At 32.6% G+C, this 24001-nt stretch overlaps 1 protein-coding gene across 3 annotated transcripts in view; it reads right to left on the bottom strand.

The window, feature by feature from the left end:
* The window catches only part of LOC140449874 (uncharacterized), a 51313-nt gene that overhangs the window by 20630 nt on the left and 6682 nt on the right, over positions 1 to 24001 (bottom strand). The window contains exon 2 of one of the 3 annotated variants that reach the window (XR_011951908.1): positions 1065 to 2628. The exons of 1 other annotated variant lie outside the window; for it this stretch is intronic. Coding sequence is in view for 1 of the 2 variants with exons in the window: in XM_072543263.1 (XP_072399364.1) it covers positions 1280 to 2628 (1349 nt within the window). In the remaining variant the exon portion in view is untranslated. Of the gene's footprint in view, positions 1 to 503; positions 2629 to 24001 lie in introns of those variants that run through there. One more of the 3 variants, XM_072543263.1, reaches the window with a different exon arrangement.

Genomic DNA, 24001 nt, shown 5'->3' with positions numbered 1-24001 from the left:
GATACAGACTGCCAAAATGCCTTTGAGACCTTAAAAAAGCATTTAATCACAGCACCAATTTTAGGATATCCACTGCCAGAAGGAGAGTTCATCTTAGATACAGATGCAAGTAATGTGGGAATTGGAGGAGTGCTAATTCAGATTCAAGGAGGACGGGAAATAGGCCTTGGATATTTTAGTAAAGTTCTCTCAAAACCTGAGCGGAATTATTGCGTCACGAGAAGAGAACTTCTAGCAGTAGTGAAATCAGTACAGCACTTCTATCAATACCTCTATGGAAGGAAGTTTTTAATCCGAACCAGCCTACCTACCGAGACGTATGGGAAGCCTTACTTAATTGAGAGAGCACGTACTAGAGTCCGACGTGAAAAAGTTAGCCATGCCAAAGTTAGAGTGCCGCCAATTAGATCCGAAGTATGGTGGAGGAGATCCTTAAAGACACCGAAGTCCAGGTGTTAGTCTGTCGCATAGTTACTGGTGCGGAGAGAAAACCGTCCCTTGTCATTTTTATACAATTGGAAGTTGTAAAAGAGGGTCCAGTTGCCGATATCAGCATACCGTTCCAGTTCCAGTCCCGACAAGGTTCCAGGAGGAACCATCTTTTAAGAGGGGGCAATGTTACGATAAATAATGACGCATAATATCTAAACTGTAAACATCCTTTCTCATTCAAGTCTTTTCTAGATCATACACCAGCCCGCAGAAACCCCAGATAATAACCGACGGGTCTCCTACACTTCGAAGTTTCCAGAAGCAGGTCGAACGAGAAACCAGTCCGGGTGACCTTCTCGCCTGTTCGAAGGGGATTGCCGGAATTCTAGTCTAACGGTTGTTTAGTATAAATATGGAGACCTTTTATTTAAGGGACAGTTAGTTTTTGAATATAGAGTTAGTTTGAGTCCGAAAATATAATTGTACGCGGAAATAAATATAAATAAATATTGTGAAATAAATAAGTAATAAAGACTTTAATAAATTTGTAAGTGTTATAAATAGAACCTTTGATAATAAATAAATACAATAAATTAGAATAATAAAAATATTACACTACACTCAACCCATACCTTTAAGGAACGCACTATTTTCCGGGACATCCTGTATATATTCTGTTAACCTGGATCTTTGTAAAAACCTTTGATGCTAACTTCACATCCAAAAGTGGTCTCAAAAAGTTATTTGCAGTGTGTATTCCCATATGTTCTTTTAAATTGGAACTTTGTGAATATTTTTGGTACAAATTACACATGCAAAGGATTTACATGTGAAATTTCAGTTAATTTCAGGACATACACCCACTGTGTATTTTCATATGTTTTGTTAAACTCGATCTGTGTAAACACTTCTTTGAGCAAATTTCGCATGAAAAAAGTTTATCGCCCGTGTGTATTCTCATATGTTTTTTTAAACGAGAATTTCGTGAAAACTTTTTGGCACAAATTTCACATGCAAAAGGGTTATCGCCAGTGTGGACTCTCATGTGTTCTGATAAACTAGATCTATGTGAAAAACTTTTGGAGCAAATTTCACATGCAAAAGGTTTATCGCCAGTGTGTACTGTCATGTGTTCTATTAAAGTGGATCTTTGTGAAAAACTTTTGGAGCAAATTTCACATGGAAAAGGTTTATCGCCAGTGTGTACTCTCATATGTTTTGTTAAAGTAGATCTTCGTGAAAAACTTTTGGAGCAAATTGCACATGCAAAAGGTTTATCGCCAGTGTGTACTGTCATGTGTTCTGTTAAAGTGGATCTTTGTGAAAAACTTTTGGAGCAAATTTCACATGGAAAAGGTTTATCGCCAGTGTGTGTCCTCATATGTTCTGTTACATTAGATCTTTTTGAAAAACTCTTAGCGCAAATTGCACATGCAAAAGGTTTATCGCCAGTGTGTACACTCATATGTTCTGTTAAACTGGATCTTTGTGAAAAACTTCTGAAGCAAATACCACATGGAAAAGGTTTATCGCCAGTGTGTACTCTCATATGTTCTGTTAAACCGGATCTTTGTGAAAAATTTTTGGAGCAAATTTCACATGCAAAAGGTTTATCGCCAGTGTGTACTCTCATATGTTCTGTTAAACTACATCTTCGTGAAAATCTTTTGGGGCAAATTTCACATGCAAAAGGTTTATCACCAGTGTGTAATTTCATATGCACTGTTAAACTGGATCTTCGTGAAAAACTTTTCAAGCAAATTTCACATGCAAAAGTTTTATCGCCAGTGTGTACTCTGATATGTTCTGTTAAACTGGATCTTTGTGAAAAACTTTTTAAGCAAATTTCACACGCAAAAGGTTTATCGCCAGTGTGTATTCTCATATGTTGTGTTAAATTGGATGTTTTTGAAAAACTCTTGGTGCAAATTTCACATGAAAAAGGTTTATCGCCAGTATGTATTCTCATATGTTGTTTTAAATTGGAACTTTGTGAAAACCTTTTAGTACAAATTGTACATGTAAAAGATTTCTCTCTAGTGTGTATTTTCATACACACGCAAATTTCAGTGGTAAAATAGTTCTCAGTGTTCACATTCGTCGAGGCAGTTAAACATTGGTCCAAACCGCCGGTAATTCTAATATGGTCTTTGCATAATTTGCTTGCATCAGTTTGTATATCTTCATGGGGAAAACCTAAAATCGTGATTATCTATTAAATCACTATCATGTACTTAAAAATAAACAAATATTATATGACCGGTTAAAAAAATCTCGGAATAGAGTGGAAGGGGTTATGTCTAATAGAACAAAGTATTATATACTTATTTGACTGTAATTATACTATTAATTAAAATTATAATAATTACCGTAGCTGAGGGCAAAAGCCAGCACACGCTTTTTGGAAGTCAGCAAATATGTTAACTTGAATCATGCAGGCATTGTTCAGTACGTTCCCAAAAGCGCCGCATGGTTTGTGCGGATTTAATTTTCATCAATATGAAATAAAAGAAAGCGAATACTAATTATTAAGCCAATGCTCAAAATTGTATTGGCCATATGGAAAAATAAACAACGTCCGTTGGAATGGAACATCGGAAAACTCATGCCGTTACACAAAAGAACTAGACCAATTCTAATGTAGAAATTATCGAGCTTAACGTTACTAAATATATGAACAATTTAGTATATGAACAAAAAAAATGTATGCGAAAGAAATACTTATGGCATATCAATGGGTTAGAAAGAATTGGCGAATTTGATACAGACACACATCACCTTCACATTTACTTTGAAAATGGCTATGATTATAAAAGTGCTTAAGATAACAACGCAACTGATTACTACTGTCGAAGAAACATTTACGAGTGAAGAGCAAAATCAGAATCCAAAATGAATCAACTGATACGATATCTACTAAGAGAGTACTGCTTGGACTACCAAGGAGACGCTTTATGCTGCATTATATTTAACATCACCCGAAAAAAAGTCATACGAAAATCAATGGTCAGTACCAGGTGAAAAATAATAACAAAACATATACAAATACTAGTATTTGCTGACGACGTTGATATCATAGCTAGAGGCAGAAATGTTATGACAGAAGTATTAAATCTAATAGAGAAAGCAGCAGAAAACAGCGGCCTAAAAATCAATTGTGCCAAAACAAAATAAATGAACATTTGTAGGTCAATTTGTAGGAATAATATTAGAGAAAACGTCAAAAAGAGAATATACAACGCCAATAAAATATAACGGACTTGTCAAACACTTAAAATCTAACAATATAATAAGAACAAAATGTAAAATTTATGACACTTATCTAATCAAACATAACATGGAACATGGATCAGAAACATTGACTCTGCCAAAAAACGATGAGAAGTTATTCAATCGAAAAATTTTAAGGCATATACAGGGTAATCATCTTTTCTGACAAATTCCGTTATAGAAATAATTCATAATGTAGTGGACCTGACGTAATCATTTAGTGACGTCGATCGACGAACGAAACAATGATATCAGGCATTGCTAAAAACTTGCAGTTATCTTTAGTGTGTTATCGTAGCGAGACAGAGATGAACTAGTTTGTGCGTTAGTGAAATAGCTTTAATTTTTTTTTTTTTTTTTTTTGTAAACAATCGTTTTTAATATTTTATCATTTTTTGGATCATTCAGAATAAAAAAGTTAATTGTAATTTTTCTCTAAAGTTGATCGTTTTCAACTTGTAAACAATTTAAAACTGAAAAAAAAAAAACAAAAAATGATGATTAAAGGCTCAAAACACACACAATTATTTTTAATTCACCAAACCTTGTTCTATCAGTTTCTGAGACTTTAGTTTGGGCTTATTTAATTTAAAATCCTTGTTTTTAGTTGTTTGAGGCCCATATCACAACCTAAAAATGGATGTATACAAAACTGTTTAATAAATTAAGACGAGTATTTGTATGAGCGACCTCTTGAACATTATTCTGCGGTATTTTATGAAAGTGATTATGCAAAAAATCTCATGGGAATATTTTTCCCAAGGAATTCGAGGTTTTCGTCTCATATAAACATATTATTTTGCTAAATTTGAAACCAAAATCCTATTATTTTTCTATCATACAATACATTGATTTGTTATTTATTTATTTATTTGTCCTCTAGATTTTTTTCAGTTCTTAAAAGGTTTATTTATAAGCCAAATTAGTGCAATGTAAATATTTTTCATTTTTACACAGCAATTCTTATCGGCAGTGAAGACGGGAAGTCGTAAATTTTTATTACATCTCTCAATGTGAGATAAAATAAAAATGGCATAACTAGAATGTTTAAGATTAGAGAAACATAATATGTCATGTTTATTGGAAATACTGGACATCATTAGCACGTGCAAATCCTACCCTGTCGCCTAATTTCCTATGAAATTAAAATGGTAAATGTGTTTAGGATCCGTTTATTTTTTCGGGCATGCGTATTTACGAGGTCCACGAGGTTTTGAAACATCTTTACCCGTTTCTACAGGAGATACCAAAAAAGTTATTTACAAAATTGCGAAAATAGGAACAGCTGTAAATTTCACATTTTAAAATTAGTTACAAATATGCAGGGTCTTCAAACACAAATGAAACATCAGCCTTCCTAATTACACGAATATAAAGTTGTTTTATGTTATACAGAGTATAAAGGATGGATTAGTCAGGTGACCACGCAGGTTACCATAGACTCATTTATTTGGGGTTATATTAATAATGAAGTGTATAAAACTTCAATATAAATAAAAAAAAAAATTAAGACAGATTCAAAATATTTCAAAATATTTTTTTACAAATGCTCCATAATGTAAGAACTCTTTCAACGACCACTTTCATTCATGCATAAATGTTTTGGCAAGTCATTTTGAACACCTTATGTAAATACGACAAGTTAAAATTAGTGGTTTTTCTATTTTTCTGTGTTGATATTGTTTTCAATTTTATCAGAATCAATCAGAATCCAAAATGAATCAACTGATACGATCTTTACTAAGAGAGTACTGCTTGGACTACCAAGGAGACGCTTTATGCTGCATTATATTTAACATCACCCGAAAAAAAGTCATACGAAAATCAATGGTCAGTACCAGGTGAAAAATAATAACAAAACATATACAAATACTAGTATTTGCTGACGACGTTGATATCATAGATAGAGGCAAAAATGTTATGACAGAAGTATTAAATCTAATAGAGAAAGCGGCAGAAAACAGCTGCCTAAAAATCAATTAAGTCAAAACAAAATAAATGAACGTTTGTAGGTCAAAAGGACTTAGGCAACTCCAGAAACTGAGGCCACTACAACTTCGAGAATGTAAAGAATTTTACACATCTAGGCTCATTAGTCTCTTCAGGGAATAATACGAGTATTAGAGAAAACGTCAAAAAGAGAATATACAACGCCAATAAAATATAACGGACTTGTCAAACACTTAAAATCTAACAATATAATAAGAACAAAATGTAAAATTTATGACACTTATCTAATCAAACATAACATGGAACATGGATCAGAAACATTGACTCTGCCAAAAAACAATGAGAAGTTATTCAATCGAAAAATTTTAAGGCATATACAGGGTGATCATCTTTTCTGACAAAGTCCGTTATACCTGTTTCTACAGGAGATACCAAAAAAGTTATTTGCAAAAATAGGAACAGCTGTAAATTTCACATTTTAAAATTAGTTACAAATATGCAGTGTCTCCAAACACAAATGAAACATCAGCTTCACTTCCTCATTACACGAATATAAAGTTGTTTTATGTTATACAGAGTATAAGGGATGAATTATTTCAAAAAAATATTTCAAAATATTTTTTTTTAAATTCTACATAATGTAAGCAACTCTTTCAATGACCACTTTCGATCATGCATAAATGTTTTGGTAGGTCATTTTGAACATATTATCTAAACACGGTAAGTTAAAATTAGTGATTTTTTATTTTTCTGTGTGTTGATATTTTTTTCAATTTTCTGTTAGTCATTTTTGAAGTTATTGAAGTTATACTTCTATACGCACGGTCGGCGTTGGCATGAGAGTGAATCTGTGAAACCATTACATATGTAAGATAATGAGTAAGAGAGAGACCGAAGATATATTTTCTCTCTCTTCCTCTCTCGAGAATAAAATGTTCCTTTTGTATATATATATATATATATATATATATATATATATATATATATATATATATATATATACAATATGTATAGAAAATTAGAAAATTATAGACCCATCAGCCTCTTGACACATATGTATAAACTCTATGAAAATCTTAACAAAGAGACTAACACCTAAACTAGATTTCTATCAGCCCAAAGAACAGGCAGGCTTTAGGAGAGGATATGGCACAAATGACCATTTGCACACCATAAAGATCTTAATTGAAAAATGCATCGAGTACAACATACCACTGGTTCTTGCATTTGTCGATTACGAGAAGGCTTTTGATACTGTAGAGTTTGAAACCGTACTGGAAGCCCTAAATCAAAGCCGAATAGATTACAGGTACACGTCACTAATCAAAAACATCTACGAGAACGCTACATCAAGTATACGACTACACGAAGACACAGAAAAATTCAGCTTAGGTCGAGGAGTAAGACAAGGAGACAATATTTCACCAAAATTGTTCACGGCAGCTCTAGAGTCAATATTTAAGAACACCCAATGGCAAGATATGGGCATCAATATAGATGGAGAAAGATTAAATCATCTGAGGTTTGCAGATGATCAATCGCAGATAACTTAAGGATACGGTTTCTATGCTACATTCGCTTAAAAGTCTGTCTGAAAGAGCAGGATTAAAGATAAACTTTGAGAAAACTAAACTTATGACAAATCTCGTAATGAGTGGAAATATAACTATCGACAATAATACCATACAACAAACAGACACTTACAAATATCTGGGACACGAGATCAAAATAAACAGAGACAATCAAACAAATGAAATACAGAGGCGAATAGGCCTGACATGGGCAGCATTTGGCAAACTAAGCCATATTCTAAAAAGTTCAATTCCCATGTGTCTCAAGCGAAAAGTTTATAACCAATGTGTTTTGCCTGTACAAACTTATGGAGCAGAGACTTTAACACTCACGCAGAAATCTGCGAATAAACTAAGAGTTACACAACGAGCCATGGAACGTGCAATGCTGAATGTGAGCCTCCGAGACCACATAACAAACCGACAAATCAGGCAAAGATCAGGAGTTCAAGACGTCATCGAAAGAACCACGAGACTTAAGTGGAACTGGGCAGGACACTTAGCCAGAACACAAGATGGACGATGGACAAGACGAATTATGGAATGGAGGCCCAGAAATTATAAAAGAAGCCGAGGACGACCACCGACTAGATGGACCGACGACATAAAAAGAGTAGCGGGAAACTGGCTACAAGCGGCCCAGTGTAGAGAACACTGGAAAGAACTGAGGGAGGCCTATGTCCAGCAGTGGACGGGATTGGCCGATTGATGATGATGATATATATATATATATATATATATATATATATATATATATATATATATATATATATATAATATTGTATATTGTTATGATTGTTTATTTTGACTTTAATCTTAGTTTATTGAGCCAATAAAAAAATATAACTTATTTGTTATCAAAAGTAAAATAAACTCCTTATATTACCTGTGTTCGATGGATTCAAAGATTTTCTAATTGTCTTTTATCGGGATAGAGAAGAAAGATAAGAATAAAAACTATATTATATTACAAAAATTTACGTTTCTTTATTTTATATGAACGAATAAAACAATTATCAAATTCTGTCGTTATCTTATCAATCAGCATACAAGAAAATAAATCAAATTTTTATAATAATAAGATTTTAAATCTACATACATTTATATTAAGTAAAAACCAATTTTACTTAAATTTTTCTTTACTTGAAACAAGAAACAACAAAACTTTAAACTTTTGATTAGCCTAACAAAACCTCAGTTCTTAAATTTGAATGCTAATGACCATGATGTCAAACCGATCCTTCACAGCTTATTTTCTTATTGAGTTGTATGTTAGAACATACCCAGAAAAGTTCAGTCTCCTCAACGATGTGGTCTCTCCTCTTTGGCACCTCGGCTCCTTCCTAACGTCTCTGCAAACCTCCTGCAGACTACACAAAAACAACTGATTCACTTCTCCAAACTCAGCTACTTATTTATGACACAAGGACCTCCTTTTGTCAACTTGATGCCGTAAAACTACTTTCACATATACTTCACAAAATGCCCACGGTAGATACAAGGACCTCTTTTAATCTACTTGTTATCTCCTTCTGCAAAACTATTCACTTCTTTTACAATGCCGGTATCCAAACTCACGAACCACACTCTATCTTGAGACAAAAAACTGTTTCCTTCGATGACCAAATTATAACTGACTTCTCCGGTTCTCATGATCGGCACACAAATTCCCATTTAAAAACGACCGTCCAATCAAAAGCTCAAATTGTGTTTACCATGATTTTGGAAAAGCCTAATTTCGGTTTCAGAGAAAAACTAAATAGCTTACTTTAAAATTGGTTTTGTCAATACACAATTTATACATATTTCAAAAGATTAGAATATGGTCATTTAATACTCGATTATACAAACAATGAAAAGATTAACTTACAGGTAAAATGTCTTCTAATTCTAAACAAAGGTTTCTTGATAATTTTGTTTGAAACGGAAAAAGGTCGTTTTCTTTTCTTTTCTTATCTACACTAAATCTTATCTTAAATTACTATATACATTTTGTTTTTAATGATATCTTAAAATTTTATTCCGATGGATCTTTTTATTTATTTTTTTCTTTGGTTGGGAAAGAAGAAGTATGACAATATATATATATAATATTAAATATAACATAATATGTATTAATATTATTATTTATGTGATATGTTTTGTATTATTTAAAATTAAACGTTTATAATTATTTTAGACTTTTGTATTTCAAAATAATCATTGTTTTACCGAGAACTGTCAATTTTTTTGAAATCCGTTAGTGTCATGTCTAATTGGCAAATCCTTTACGTGTTTGGTTCATACGCTGGTGGTTGTGAGTTCCAATCCCAATTATGAATTTCCTTTTTTATTTTTGAAATATTTAAAAACCTCACGTTAATCTTATTAAATATATGTAATATACGCAAAAAACATGAATTTTAAAATAAAATGAAAATTTACAACATAATCCGAGTTGTTGGTTTTTTTATTTTTATCTTCGTAAAGTAAGTTATATGTATATTGGCAGTTTTAAATACTTATGAATATTACATTTTAATTTATATTGTATTATTATATTGAATTATGTTGCAGTGTATTTATTGTATTGTAATTTTTATATTAATAACAAGATAAACAATGAATTTTACTGCAGAGTATGTGTAAAATTTTTTTTTGCATTCAACTCCTTTTATGCATATATAAAAATATGAATATATATTTTCATTAAAATATTGATACAATCCTTCATTTACTATACTCCTATTACAGGTCAAATGTTTATATAGAGCAAACGATGCACCATATACCTATATTTTCCTTTACCTTACCTTCCTGCTCTCTCTTACCTATAGCATTACATATGTAATGATTGTGCAGATTGACTCCTATATAAATTTTTAACGGCGGACGCGTGTATAGAAGTATAACTTCTACCGGCAGTCTCACTGGACTGCCACACCCGTTTTTTTTATAAATATTACTTGATGTAAATTGTGTTCTTTTCTGAATCGTTATTTGATAATTAAACTACCATTCAATAATGGTAAACTGTGACTTTTTAATAAATCAATTACAGCCAACTCACAATAATTAGGTATTGGTAAAAGTTTAAATACTTACACAATTAATATTTTTATAGAATTTTAAGTATTACTCGTGCGGTAGGTTTTCTGGCGATACCCTCTTCAATCTTCTTTCGGCAAGTGGTTGGGTGAATAAATTATTTATCAGTTCGTTTTTGTGATCAGTGGTGCGATTTTTATATTTTATTGAGTGATTCTTTATTATGTCCTTAGGTAATCGTATGTCCAGATCATTGTGAAGTGTTTGGTTAGATACATACCATGGAGCTTTACTTATAATACGAAGTATTTTGGATTGAAACATTTGAAGTATCTTCGTATTAGAAGGTTTACTACAGCCCCATAGTTCTATTCCATATGCCCAAACTGGTATGAGTATAGCTTTGTACAGAAGCAGTTTATTTTAAAGAGATAACTGAAGCCTTTTGTTAAATAGCCAGTTCATATTTTTTAGTTTAAGATCTAGTTGTTTCCGTTTAGTTTTAGTATGCGTTGTCCATGTAAGTTTTTTATCCAGGTGCAATCCCAAGTATTTGACAACTGGTTTTATAGGAATGGGAGTATTATTAATATAAACTTGTGGACATGTAGATTGTCTTGTTGTAAAAATAATTTGTACTGATTTGCTAGCATTAACACTGATCTTCCATCGCTTAAGCCAGTTTTGTAATTGAACTAAATGATTTTGTACTTTTTGTGATGCTACATTAGGGTCGATATCCACTGCCAAGATTATCGTGTCATCGGCAAATGTAGCTAAGAAGGTATCATTGTTGGTTGGAACGTCTGCTGTAAATATCAGATACAGAAATGGGCCCAAAACGCTACCCTGAGGTACGTCAGATTGTATGATGTGGTAATTTGTGTAGCATTCTTCAATTTTGACTTGGAAGTAACGGTCAGTAAGAATAATTTTAGTATAAAGAATAGTTGGTTGTTAGGTGTAATTTCAGTTTGTAAAGGAGACCTTTATGCCATACTCTATCAAATGCCTGTTGTATATCTAGAAACACTCTAGCGCAATACTTTTTTTCTTCTAGAGTTGTTTTAATTATATTTACTATTCTGTGGCATTGTTGGATAGTTGAGTGTTCACGTCTAAATCCCAATTGGTGTTGTGTAATAATTTCGTTTATGGAAGTTGCTCGATTTTATGTAATAGTAGCCTTTCTAATACTTTCGACATTATTGGGATTAAGCTTATAGGGCGATATGAATTTGCTTGCGTTGCGGGCTTACCAGGTTTCGGAATCATAGTAACTTGAGCAAATTTCCATTGTATTGGAACGTATCGAAGACATAGTATGCTGTTGTATATTATTGTTAATAACACCACTGCTTTTCTCGGTAGCTTCTGAAGTAATTCTCCAGTTATCAAATCATAGCAAAGATTATCAATCTTTCTTAGGATTTAGCATTTTTATTTGTTGTCGAATCTCTGTCGAAGTAAATGTTGTCAGAGGAAGAGATAGTTGACATGGATTTTCGAGGTATAGTATTTATAAAATCAATTGAAACATTTTACTCCGGCGAGATTTATAAGGGCAGTTCAATATCGCACTTAGCGGTAATCAAGTTAAATTATAAATAACACGCTTCAATGTTTCAAACGTATTTGGACAATCCTCGTACTTTATAGGAGAGAGATGGAAGAAACACAGAATGAAAGGTACATCCCTCAAATAAATTGGACAATGATATGTTATTCAAAATCACCAATATTTTACATGCTACTTGGACTTCGCCGAACTACCGCCGGCGAGAGTGTATGTACAGATAAAAAACGCTTTGACACATACCAGTGCTGTACAGCTAAAAGTTTCTTTGGTATTTTACGACGTGGAATAAGTGTTTTGATTCATTATAGTGCCAATATGGCCTTTTGGCGACCATTTGAAAATGAGGAAAATATTATTATTAACAAATATTGAACATATCGATGGTTTGGAAAAAAAGGGTTACATCTCAAAAATGTTAATTTCTTAATTTATTTCATTAAACTAACTAAACAGGTGCCTATTATTAGGAACGCATGAAGTTTAGAGAGAATCTTTACTACCAGCCAAAAGATGTCCGCATGTAACACGGGGATTTTTGCATTTTTCGCAGAATATTTTGTACAAGATCTTTGTATCTCAGTTTGTCACCGTTAGTGTTGTGTAGTGTTTCAAATATTTAGGAGAAAGAAGATACATTCGATATTGTTGCAAAAAGTAAGTAGTAAATGCATGTAAATTTTACAACGAAACAGATACATCTCAGAATGTTACAATCTTGGATTAAATTAACTATTTCGCGTTTGTAACAAAGCCGCAACATTTTGTTTTGTAACTATTTTGAACCAATTTTTTCAGTTAATTTATTCACATAGTACGTTTTATGTCAAAATGTAGCGCTTTTCTTGATTGATTTTTAAATAGTTATAATAGGACATGTTACACTTTTGACTCAACTTTTGTGGTAAGTTTATTCACAGTCTTTGGGTTATGTCAAAATATATCACTTTTCTTAATACTTTTTGTAATTTTTTACGATAATATTTTAGACCTGCAACTATTTTCGTGCAGGAAAAACATATTAAATACCTAGGCTTTTGTTGAAAATCCAGATATAAAATGATTTAATTTTTTTGTGTATCCTTATTAAAAGTTTGTTTAATTATAAAAAAGTCTTTTGATAGTTTTTTCAACAAAAATAACCAGTTTAGTTAACAAAGGTGTTTTGTATACAGGGTGTTACATTTTTGACCTAATGATTTTTCATTTTTTGTCTGACAAACTACAATGTGTGTTGCCAAATTAAGGAATTTTAGAGAACTTATTTTATTTTTAGCATCACGTAGTCTTAAATATGGCATACACAAACCGAACCCAAAGGATACTTGCCGGGTGTCATCCTAATTTATTAATTAGATTTCAAAGCGGATATGCCCAATTTGTTAGGTGGTAACGTCGAACAATCTGAAATTGAAAATGTATTGGTTGAAGACGTTCCAGAAATAATGCAATATGGGAACGAAGAAATGGATCTATTAAAGTGCAGTAAAAATTGCTCAGTCAATACTGATGCTAGCAGTCAAATATTATTAGGTAAATTTACATTATTATATTATATTTTCTTATTGACTTATTTTACTTTAAAGACATACCAGCAATAATGCACTATGAGATCGAAGGAATTGATACATTGAGAAGCAGTAAAAATTGCATAGTCAATAAAGATGCTATTCTTTCAAAGGAAAAAAAAAGATACACATTCCAAGGGTGTCTAATTCAAACAAGAACGTTAAAGGCAAATTGAAGTTTTGAGGCGATATTTTGTTTAACTTAATTTTCATTTTAGATGTCCAGAATTTGGTTATAGAAAAAACATAAAACTGTTCATTTGCTTCATCTACCAGCAGTTCATCTTCGTCAAGTTCATCAACAAGTAGTAGTGACTCAGATTCTGAAAATGAACCGTTTGGATCTGACGAGTGTTAAGAATCCACCCTATATTAAATCGTCATCAGATTCTGATGATATTGATTCAAGTAGAGAAGCAGATAATATTAAGCTGTCAAAAAATAGAAAATTACTTGATCCGTCCAAAACACAAAAAAAAAGGAAAAAACCGATTGAGAAATCCAGGCTTATGGCAAAAAAATATAGCAAAACAGTTGAGAAATAGCGGCCAAAGTTATGTTGGCTTAATTAGTGTAAAAACTGAAAATGGTAGTCAGAAAAAAATTAAAGAAAAACCCCCAAAAAGAATGCTTAAGCCACCATGTGGTGAAAAGTGTAAACTACAATGTTGACAAAAAATAGATGAACAACAGCGATTAAATATTTTCAATGACTACTGGGGATTACAAGATTTAGAGAAACAAAGGCATTATATTTCATCGAATATGCACAGTATAAACCCAAGGTACAAATACAGTAATGCAGCTAATCCAAGAAATCCTAATAATGCATACTCTTTTATCATCGATAATAAAACTGTACGTGTTTGCAAGTATTAGATAACTGTAAGTTTTGAAGAAGCAAAAAGTTTGCGAAAGTGGAAAAATTGTTGAAACTGATAAGCGCGATACACATAACAACCACTATAAAGTAGACGAAGAAATAAAAAGTGAAATAAGAAGCCACATAAATTCGATACCTCGAAAAGATGGTCATTGGTCAGATGGAAGGAAGCAAAACTCTTGCAGATCTACATTGTGACTATCTTAAAAGTTGCGAAGAAAAACAACGACCAGCGGCAAACTATCACATGTACAGAAAAATTTTTGAGGAGGAATTTAACATTGCCTTTTATATACCCAAAAAAGATCAATGCGACCTTTGTTTGCAATTTAAAAATTCTTTTATTATTGAACAGCAAAATATTTTAGAAAAATATCAGAAACATTTGAAAGAAAAAGATTAAAGTCGCAATGAAAAAGATAATGACAGAAATACTACAGAAAATACTAAAGTAATTGTTTTTGATCTGCAGGCAGTTTTGCCTTGTCCTGTAGGAGATACTGCAGCTTTCTATTATGTTTCAAAGCTTAATGTACTAAATTTTACTTTGTATGATATTAAAAACCACCAAGGTACTTGCTTCATGTGGAATGAGGGTGAGGCACAAAGGGGAGCGAATGAAATAGGATCCTATCTTTTTAAATTTCTAGAAAATATAAGCAATCAAAATGAAGATTTAAATGTAATACTTTATTTCGACAACTGTATAGGCCAAAACAAAAACAAATTCATAATAGCTCTTTATATTTATGCAATACTAAAATTAAATATAAGTTCAATCACCCATAAATTTCTTGTTTCTGATCAGTATGCTTGCATCAGCAAACAAAAACCAGAAAAACATATAAAGTAAACGAACTTTGTTTTAAGGATTTTATGGATTTAAAAAAATTAACTTCTGACTTGTTTGCGAATATCCCAAAAAATGTAAAAACTTCGTCATTTAGGGTAATCCAATTAGAAAAAAACAATTAAAATACATTAATATTGTTCTGAAGCTATTTTCTTGTGACATTTTAAATTAATTTATATTTAAATGGGAATAAGCCACAATTAAAGGTTAAAATACGTTTATTGACGTTTCAATTTCCACTTCGGAAATCGTTCTCAAAAATGTATTTTGAGAACGATTTCCGAAGTGGAAATTGAAACGTCAATAAACGTATTTTAACCTTTAATTGTGGCTTATTCCCATTTAAATATAAATTAATTTAAAATACATTATTTTATAAAAATTCTTTTGAAGATACAGATTTCTGCCAAGCGGCAGAAAAAAAAACAGGTTTGATATCATTAGTCGAAAAGAAAAAATGCTTACCGCCATATTATTTTGATTTTTACAAAAATTTGTAATGCTTTAATCTAATTCTTTTAACGATTTTAGGTATGTATTAAATAATTATAAATTAAGTTAACATTGTTACAACTTGTAAACATTTACTAATTTTTAATTCAAAACCGTTGCATGTATTTTTTTATAACAATAAATAAACAGTTTGAAAAATCACAATTAATTAATAATCAGGTAATAAAAAAAAAACTCCGAAAAAAATCTTAAAACTCTTCTCCTGCAAAAGTAGTTTTTTCGAGTTGTAACCCTTTTCTTCCGAGCGATCGATATATCAGTGCTAAAAAAAGAAAATAAACAAAACTATTGTAAATAGAATAACTCAACTTACAACACTATCACTATCCACAATTTATTGTATTGTTAGGGAAGGAAACTTCATAAATCACTGTTTAGAACGGAAACGAACGAATCAAAAATTCAAAAAAATAGACGATGTCGATAAGAGTGTTATTCGAAAAACTGTATAATTTCTACAAGGAAAACAAGGTACCTACACTGCATATGATCCAAAATGCCCTAAGAGAATATCCAGATTATAACTAGATATTATGTTTAGCGATATTGCGAAATATTTTGCTAAACTGTGGGTTTAGATATAAAAAAAATTAATAATAGAATGGCAATAAAGGAGTCGCAGCAAATAGTGAAACTTAAGCAGGAATATTTACATAGAACAAAGAATATCGACTGCATAACAGATTAATAATATATCTAGACGAGACCTGGTTTGACACAGATGACGTCGATAAATATGGTTGGATAGATAACTCTCAGAGCTGCAGTTTTAATACACCATGTTCAAGAGGGAAACGTATAATAATCTTGCATGCCGGTAGTGAACATAGATTTGTATGAAATGCAGTGTAAAAACATCAACGAATCATCTGCCGATTATTATGAAGACATGACATATTCATTTATTTGAAAAATGGTTTAAGGAACAACTTCTGCTTCAATTCCGTCCAATTCTGTAATTGTCATTTCTTTCTCTAAACAAAACAACGGCAGTAAAGATGCTATTGCAACTTTTTTGATAGATACAAACATACGCCTTCCTAAAAGAGTCCCTTTGAAGAAAGACATTAAATATTCTGAAGTGTCACAATTTTAATAAAGAATATGTACTTGACGAACTATGTGAGACACAAGGACATACTATTTTACGTTTGCCACCTTATTACTGCGTTTTTAATCCCATAGAAATGATTTTTTTTTATTGAAATAAACGTGTTTTGACAGCTACGGCCATTGACACGGTTACAAAAACGTCTGTTGTATTACATTTGAGTTAAATACAGTAAGCCACATTAGAGTTATTTAAATACAACCTCTTACATCAGAAATCGCTATAATAATCTATTATCGCTATATAATCTGCACTCTATAAGCAAGAGTTCTACTGTAAGGCGATGATAATCACAATGTTCGCAAGCAGGTGGATTTTTGGAAGTCATGAGGTATCCGTGAGTAAGACTGGTCTGACCTATACGAAGTCTTCGAATTATGATGATTTTGTCCCACCTCGTCATTGTAGGTATCTTGGGTGAGTCAACAGTAGGTTGGATTATACGCAGTTTTGTGTTTTGTCCATTCCAGTGGGTTTGCCATATTTTCAGAGTTTTTTGTTTTATAGTTGCTGTTAAGTCGTGATGAAGTTCACGGTAGTGAACATGAAGTTCTCTGACACGGTAAAAAGATCGGAAAAAAGATGGGCCATTCTCGTGATGTTCGGCGTGAAGAACGCTTTTAACTCTGCAAATTGGCATCACATACTAACGAAGCTCGAAGAAGCAAGAGTGTCAGAATACATTATAAATATTATAAATAAATACCTGACAAACAGATACTTAAACATAGCACATATTGCAGACATGAAACTCTCATCAGGAGTACCGCAAGGGTCCGTCATGGGACCTACCCTATGGAATGTACTGTACAACGGGGTATTAGAAATAGACTATGGTCAGGACACCTACGCCATAGCATATGCAGACGACCTTGCCATCCTAATAGACAGTGGCGCACCGAGGGGGGGAGGGTTTGAGGGTTAAACCCCCCCCCCCAGGACCCTATTCCGACACTGTTACTTACACATTTTAAGGACTCAAAATGGAGGTAACATCATAAAAAAATTTTGGTGACCAACCAAAACCCCCCCAGAGGCAAATTCTAGGTGCGCTGCTGCTAATAGAAGCTAACTTAAATGGGGATATTGAAGATAAAGTGACAGGTTGTTACAGAAAAGTCAACAGGTGGATGATAGAGAATGACCTAGAGTTGGCAAGTAGCAAAACAGATATAGTAGTACTAAAGGGACCAAGACAGAGACCAACTTTGAGTTTTGATTTAAATGGTAGTATTATAGAACCGAAAAACTGTGCTAAATATCTGGGCATACACCTTGATTCGGGTTTGAGATACACGAAACACCTTATAAATGTAGTTCAGAAGGCTGAACAGAGAATCGCTGCTATGACAAAGATCATGCCAAATATAGGTGGACCAAGTACCTATAAAAGAAAAATGTATCTCCAGGTAGTACAATCCACCCTCCTGTATGGGGCACCAGTATGGCTTGACGTGTTGAGTTTCAAAAAATATAAGGAATTATTAACAAGAGCTCAAAGAAAACCCCTCTTGAAAGTAGTAAGTGCGTACCGGACTACATCAACGATAGCCCTACAGGTGATTGCGGGTACGCCCCCCATCCACCTCCTAGCGAAGGAACGTAAGATCATTTACGACAGTGTAAACGGCGACCTAATAGGGGTCAAAGCCGAGGTAAGAGAATAAATGCTAAACGAATGGCAACAAGAATGGGAGACAGACAGAAAAAGCACATAGGACGAAGAAACTAATTCCAGACGTGAAACAGTGGTATCAATGTAGGTTTAAAAGAACAAATTACTTTTTTACTCAATTCCTGACCGGACACGGCTCTTTCAGGTCCTACACATATCGCATAAGGAAAACTGAAAATGACTTATGTATAGAATGCGGAGTGTGCGACGACGCAGAACATTGCGTATTCCATTGCAACGTTTTCCAAGATAAACAAGATATGAGAGCAAAACTAGGAGAGACAACACCAGAGACTATAATGAATATAGCCATGCAAAGCAAAGATAACTTCAACGTAATAGTAGACCTAATAAAAGAAAAGGAAACGCGCGATAGAGCGAGACAACATGGGAGATGAGAGTGACAGAAGACATTACCAAGGATATTTTATCCCTTATTTTACTTCCTGTATCTATACACTTTAATCTTTACACTGCTTCACGAAAACATATATGTTCATCTTATCTGACTTTATCCTAGCTATTTACACTTATGTTTTATTTAATATTAATTTTTCCATACTTTTTATTGTACACAGTACTCAATGTTTTACTTATAGAACAAATTAAAAGAATGACTACTCCTCACAGCCAGACACGACTCCTCCGTGTCGGGTTTCCCCGACACGGAGTAGAGATAGGGACAGCAGCGGGGCAACCGAAGTAGCATTTGCTAAAAATACGTACCGGGTGTCCGTGGCTGGAACGAGGGGGTTTTAGTGGGTAGGCAGTTGCGTTCTCACGATTGATTCGCTCGGCATTACGGGTGTCTGAATTGGGAAAGCGGACTAAATCCCACACACCAGGGTAGAGGGCAGCACACCAGCTCCTTGGGGCGCTGCGGTCTACTCTGACGGTCTTTCCAACCATATAATTCTGCAGTATGAATACTACAAGTGGCTGGGAGTCGGTGTACAGCTAAGGCGTCGGTTTAAAGAATTCGGTTGTATTGTTTGGTATTTATTGCTTCTTGAAATAATTGTCTCAGAAGACGGCTAGGAGTTTCTTCTTTCTTAATTCGAGTTACGAATTCGATAGTGAGATTTGGAATAATTGTACTTCCCATGTTAGTGACAAAGAAAATAAATACCCCATAATTTATCTATCTACAACCGCCTCAATTGATATTCTGCCCAATTTTGACACTGACTCTAGTTCTGATGATTATAATCCTGATTAAAGGTTTATATGTAAAACTTATGTTTATAGTCTGGTTATGTGCTCAGTTCGATAAACGATTTCAGAACACAACTTTGTCAACTATACAAAAATGTGTTTTAATTATATGTGATATTCTTAAGAATTGTTTTCAATTGCCCAACAAAATGTATAAAATTTTATAAATCGCACCCTCAGTGCAAGACTGCAGTAACTCAAAATTTTATGAAAATGAAGTAATCATGGAATTCGATTGTAAACATGCATATCTATCCCCTGTAAAACTTTAGTAACTTTCAAATGCTTAACCGGCTAAATATTACAACAACAACAGTTTAACTATTTTGCGTTTTTGTACATAAGTTCCGTGCAAAACTGTTGTAACTCTAATGTAACATAGTTACAACAGTTTTGCACGGAACATTGCAATGGTTTCGATAACAAGTAATGAAAAGCACGAAAAAAGTGAGATATTTGTCATATTTGTTATTTTAATATGTATATATGTGGTGTTTAATATTAATATACAGTGTGTCTACGTAATCCATTAACGATCGAGACAATAAACGAAGATTAACTAGACCAATCTATTCATGTAAGTTTTATGTCCTTTGTGTGTCATTATATTTTCCATAAAATGTTTGCGATGTCGTTTGACCATTTATTTATTAGATTGGATTCAAACACATAAATTAAGACTAATTATTTATAGCCAAAAAGTATTTTTTTATGAAAGGAAAAACAGTTATCTTAAAACTTGTGTATTAACAATACTGACAGGTTAAAAATATCTATTCTCAGAAAACTTGTTCTATAAAAACTAAATCCCAAATTATATTAAATCTTCACGTAACCTTCCGGGGCGATTGTCATAATATTATTGTCCCCACGTAATTCCCAACTTTTACTAAGGTAGTGAATTCCAATCCTTTTGTTAATCACTTTACTCAAGGTAGCCTGATTTGCATATTTTTATTATAGTCCTTTTTTTTGAATTTAAATAAAAATATTCAAAGTTTTACAAATAATGTTTCTACCCTGTTATGGCATTGTCATTACAAAGCGAATGATTTGTGGTTATCAGAAACATGTGCAGAAATAAAAATATTAAATTGCCGCTAACAATAAGCCATTTTATTGGGTATAATACCTATTTATTCTAGGTAGCTATCTGATTTCTTGGACTCTATTAAATATAAAGTTTATTACCATACTAAACCCCTATTGCTGTTGGGGATTATTTTTTCTTTACTTACCCGATGATTTATTGGAATTTATTAAACGTATATACTAAACCCCGGGAATTACTTTCTCTTTACCTACCCTATTAACTCATTAGAAACGAGTTCTCCGGGAAGAAGTACGAGTAGGTACATTTTAGTAGTGTAGTTTTTAATATAATCTGTTATTAGCCCTTGCAAGTGATAGATGCAGAATTAACGATTTCGAAAATGTCAAAATTTAATAGTTCCAGAACATTGAGGATTTTATCCCTGTGTGCGCAGACAAGTGAGGATAGCAACGACATGCATAGTAAGTTGAATTTAAATTAATCGTTGTATTATAATCTATTTATCTACTCTTGTTTTCAAATTCAATGGTGAGAATTTCTACGGCTAGTGTAAACTGAACGAAATAGGGGCGTTCAAAAAAATACTTCTGATTTAAGGGAAATGATTAAAAGTACATAGACACCATATATTAGAGAAACAATAATACTAAAGTTTATTTATCAAAATAATTTTATATTCCAAACCGCACGATAACAACATTACTACTTATTTACGACGCTATATTAATGGAAAAAAATGTATTTGTATGTTGTTACTAATGTGAGTCATATAGAATCGATTACCTCCAAGTTTTTAATAACAGGTCACACACAAAACGCTGGTGACAACATGCACTCATTAATAGAGCGACAAAAGAAAAGAGTGCTGAAGAACGGTCCAATTCATGTTCCTACTGAATGGGCAACTGTAGTGAAATTTAGCAAAAAAAGTGGTTCACCCTACATAGTTCGAGAAATGGAAACAAAAGACTTCATTGATTTTAAACATGTTTCCTTTCTGTTGGGAAACAATTATAAAATTGATCAAAATAAAGAAAATGTGAAGTGGACAGATATAAAAATTCTACAATGTAGAAAAGATAGTTTCATACATAATTTTCTTTAAGTACAACTATGATGACGAACTATGGAATTCTTTTAATTTAAAAAAATCATCGCGGACTACACATAATATACGAGAAGTGCTACTTAAACCTGCCTACAAAGAACAGCCAAAAATTCAAATGGCCAAAAAGAAAGATTTGGTATACTTATGCCATTCGAGTATGATACCAGAAGCTTACTATAGTTTTTATGAAAATATTTTGGCCCAAGATGATCAAGAAGAGGACAACAACTAACAGAAAGTGTGTCCACACTTTTTATAATTTTTTCCGTGCAAAAGTGTTGTAACTTTAAAATTCCAATACTAAATGTGTAGTGATTAACAATTTTCTCCGTGCAAAAGTGTTGTAACTTTGAAATTCCTAATTTTTTTAGCATTATTATTATTTTATTTAAATTTTTATTTTTCGTTAATGTAATACCGGCTAAAAAGCATGCAAAATAATAATTAAATGTTAATTTTTCTTCAAACTTGTGTCTTATTTCACCGATATTAGCACGAAAATAAACAAACTCGTCCTTATCTCGAAACTTACTTATTCTGACTTACTGCAGTCTTGCACTGAGGGTGCGAAATGATTAAAGTGACTAAATTATGCTTAAGTGACCAATTCAAAATTGAATTTATTCTATGGTTTACTAGAATTTGGGAATTGAAAATTATATTATTTTATTATTTAAACAATGAAACATTGAGGCAAACATACAAATTCTTTAGTTTTGATATAATTTCATTCTATTTTCATGCCCTATTATCATTCTATATTCCCATTAAAATTGTGCTTATTCTGTTCCTCATTAATATATACTTGAATATAAAAATAAGTGATACGCCCATGTCTCGTAATATGATATAATGTTTTAATGTTTGCCGACAACCAATTTTTTTGGGTTTTTCAACTGACTTTGGTCGGTCGTTTAAATTTTTTTGCAGCTTTCCATATAGAGGTCTTCATGTGAGAGGTTCGAAACATAAAACTGGAAAGAGTCGTTTTTTTCTTCATGTAATGCTCTATTTAGTCTATGACTTATCCTGTTAAGGTACATTTTATTTAGTGGATTTCTCGTTTGTTGCCATATGCGTCGAGCTCTTCTTTTTTCTGCTACCAGTTTTCTTATATGGAGGGGGATATTATAGTTTTCTTGCACACTTCTTTGGCGCTGTGTTGTTGCTTCCCATCCCGTTGTTTGTAGAACTGTTGTTAAATAGTCTACTGCTTTCTCTACATTTTGGTTTTCTTTTATCCTAATATCTAGTCTAATCTTTGTATTTACAGAATTTTGGAAAACATCCCAGTTTGTTTCTTTAGTTGTGAGTTTGGGTGGTGGTGGTCTCCATATTATGTGTGTACTTAAAGTTGATATTATTATTGTAGGTACTGTGATCTAATGGTAAATCGAAGTTTGACTCTGCACTATGGATGTATGATATTCTTTTTGTTACAACAACCTCTACCAAATCTGGAATTTTGTTGGCATCCGTAGGCCAGTATGTGGGTTCTCCCGTAGATAAGTATCTTAAATTATTTTGATGGATGACATTCATTAATCCTCAAACTTTAGGTGTGATTAATCTGGAACCCCATATGGTGTGTTTGGCATTCCAGTCTCCTGCTACTATTAATTTGGATCCAAGAGTTTGTATGAAATCATGATACTCTTCACTTGAAATTGGATGTCTAGGTGGGCTGTAGACTAATGATATACTGAGGGAGGTGTTTGTTTCGATTGTAATGATTGCTGCTTGAATTTTTTCCGTAATATAAGGTTGGACTGCATAGTGTTTAATTTTTGATTTAATTAACAGCAGAACCTGCATGTGCTCCTCCGTCTAGAAGGTTTGCATAATACACAGTATTATAAGATATCTTAATAACCATTCTTTGTGTGGCATGGCTTTCAGATATTAATAGAATGTCTACATTATACATTTTAAAAACAGTGATATCTCTAGTATATGGTTTGAAATGCCATTAGCATTCCACGACGCAATTCGTAGTGACTTGAAAGCTATTTTGTTATTGACTGTAGTTAACATGGTTGAAATCATGCTATTTTGGTTTAAGAGTTGAGAGAACATATTTTTGAATTCGTTTAGGAAATTTGATAGTTTATCTGCTAATTCATTATTGTTATTTTTGTTATCTGCATTTATGTTTCCAATGGTAGCATCTCTATAACTGATTCTGTTGAAATTAT

The sequence above is a fragment of the Diabrotica undecimpunctata genome, chromosome 9, assembly GCF_040954645.1.
Source record: "Diabrotica undecimpunctata isolate CICGRU chromosome 9, icDiaUnde3, whole genome shotgun sequence".
NCBI classification, from domain to species: domain Eukaryota; kingdom Metazoa; phylum Arthropoda; class Insecta; order Coleoptera; family Chrysomelidae; genus Diabrotica; species Diabrotica undecimpunctata.
Note: the sequence above shows the minus strand (reverse complement) of the source record. Positions and strands in the feature narration are given on the sequence as shown.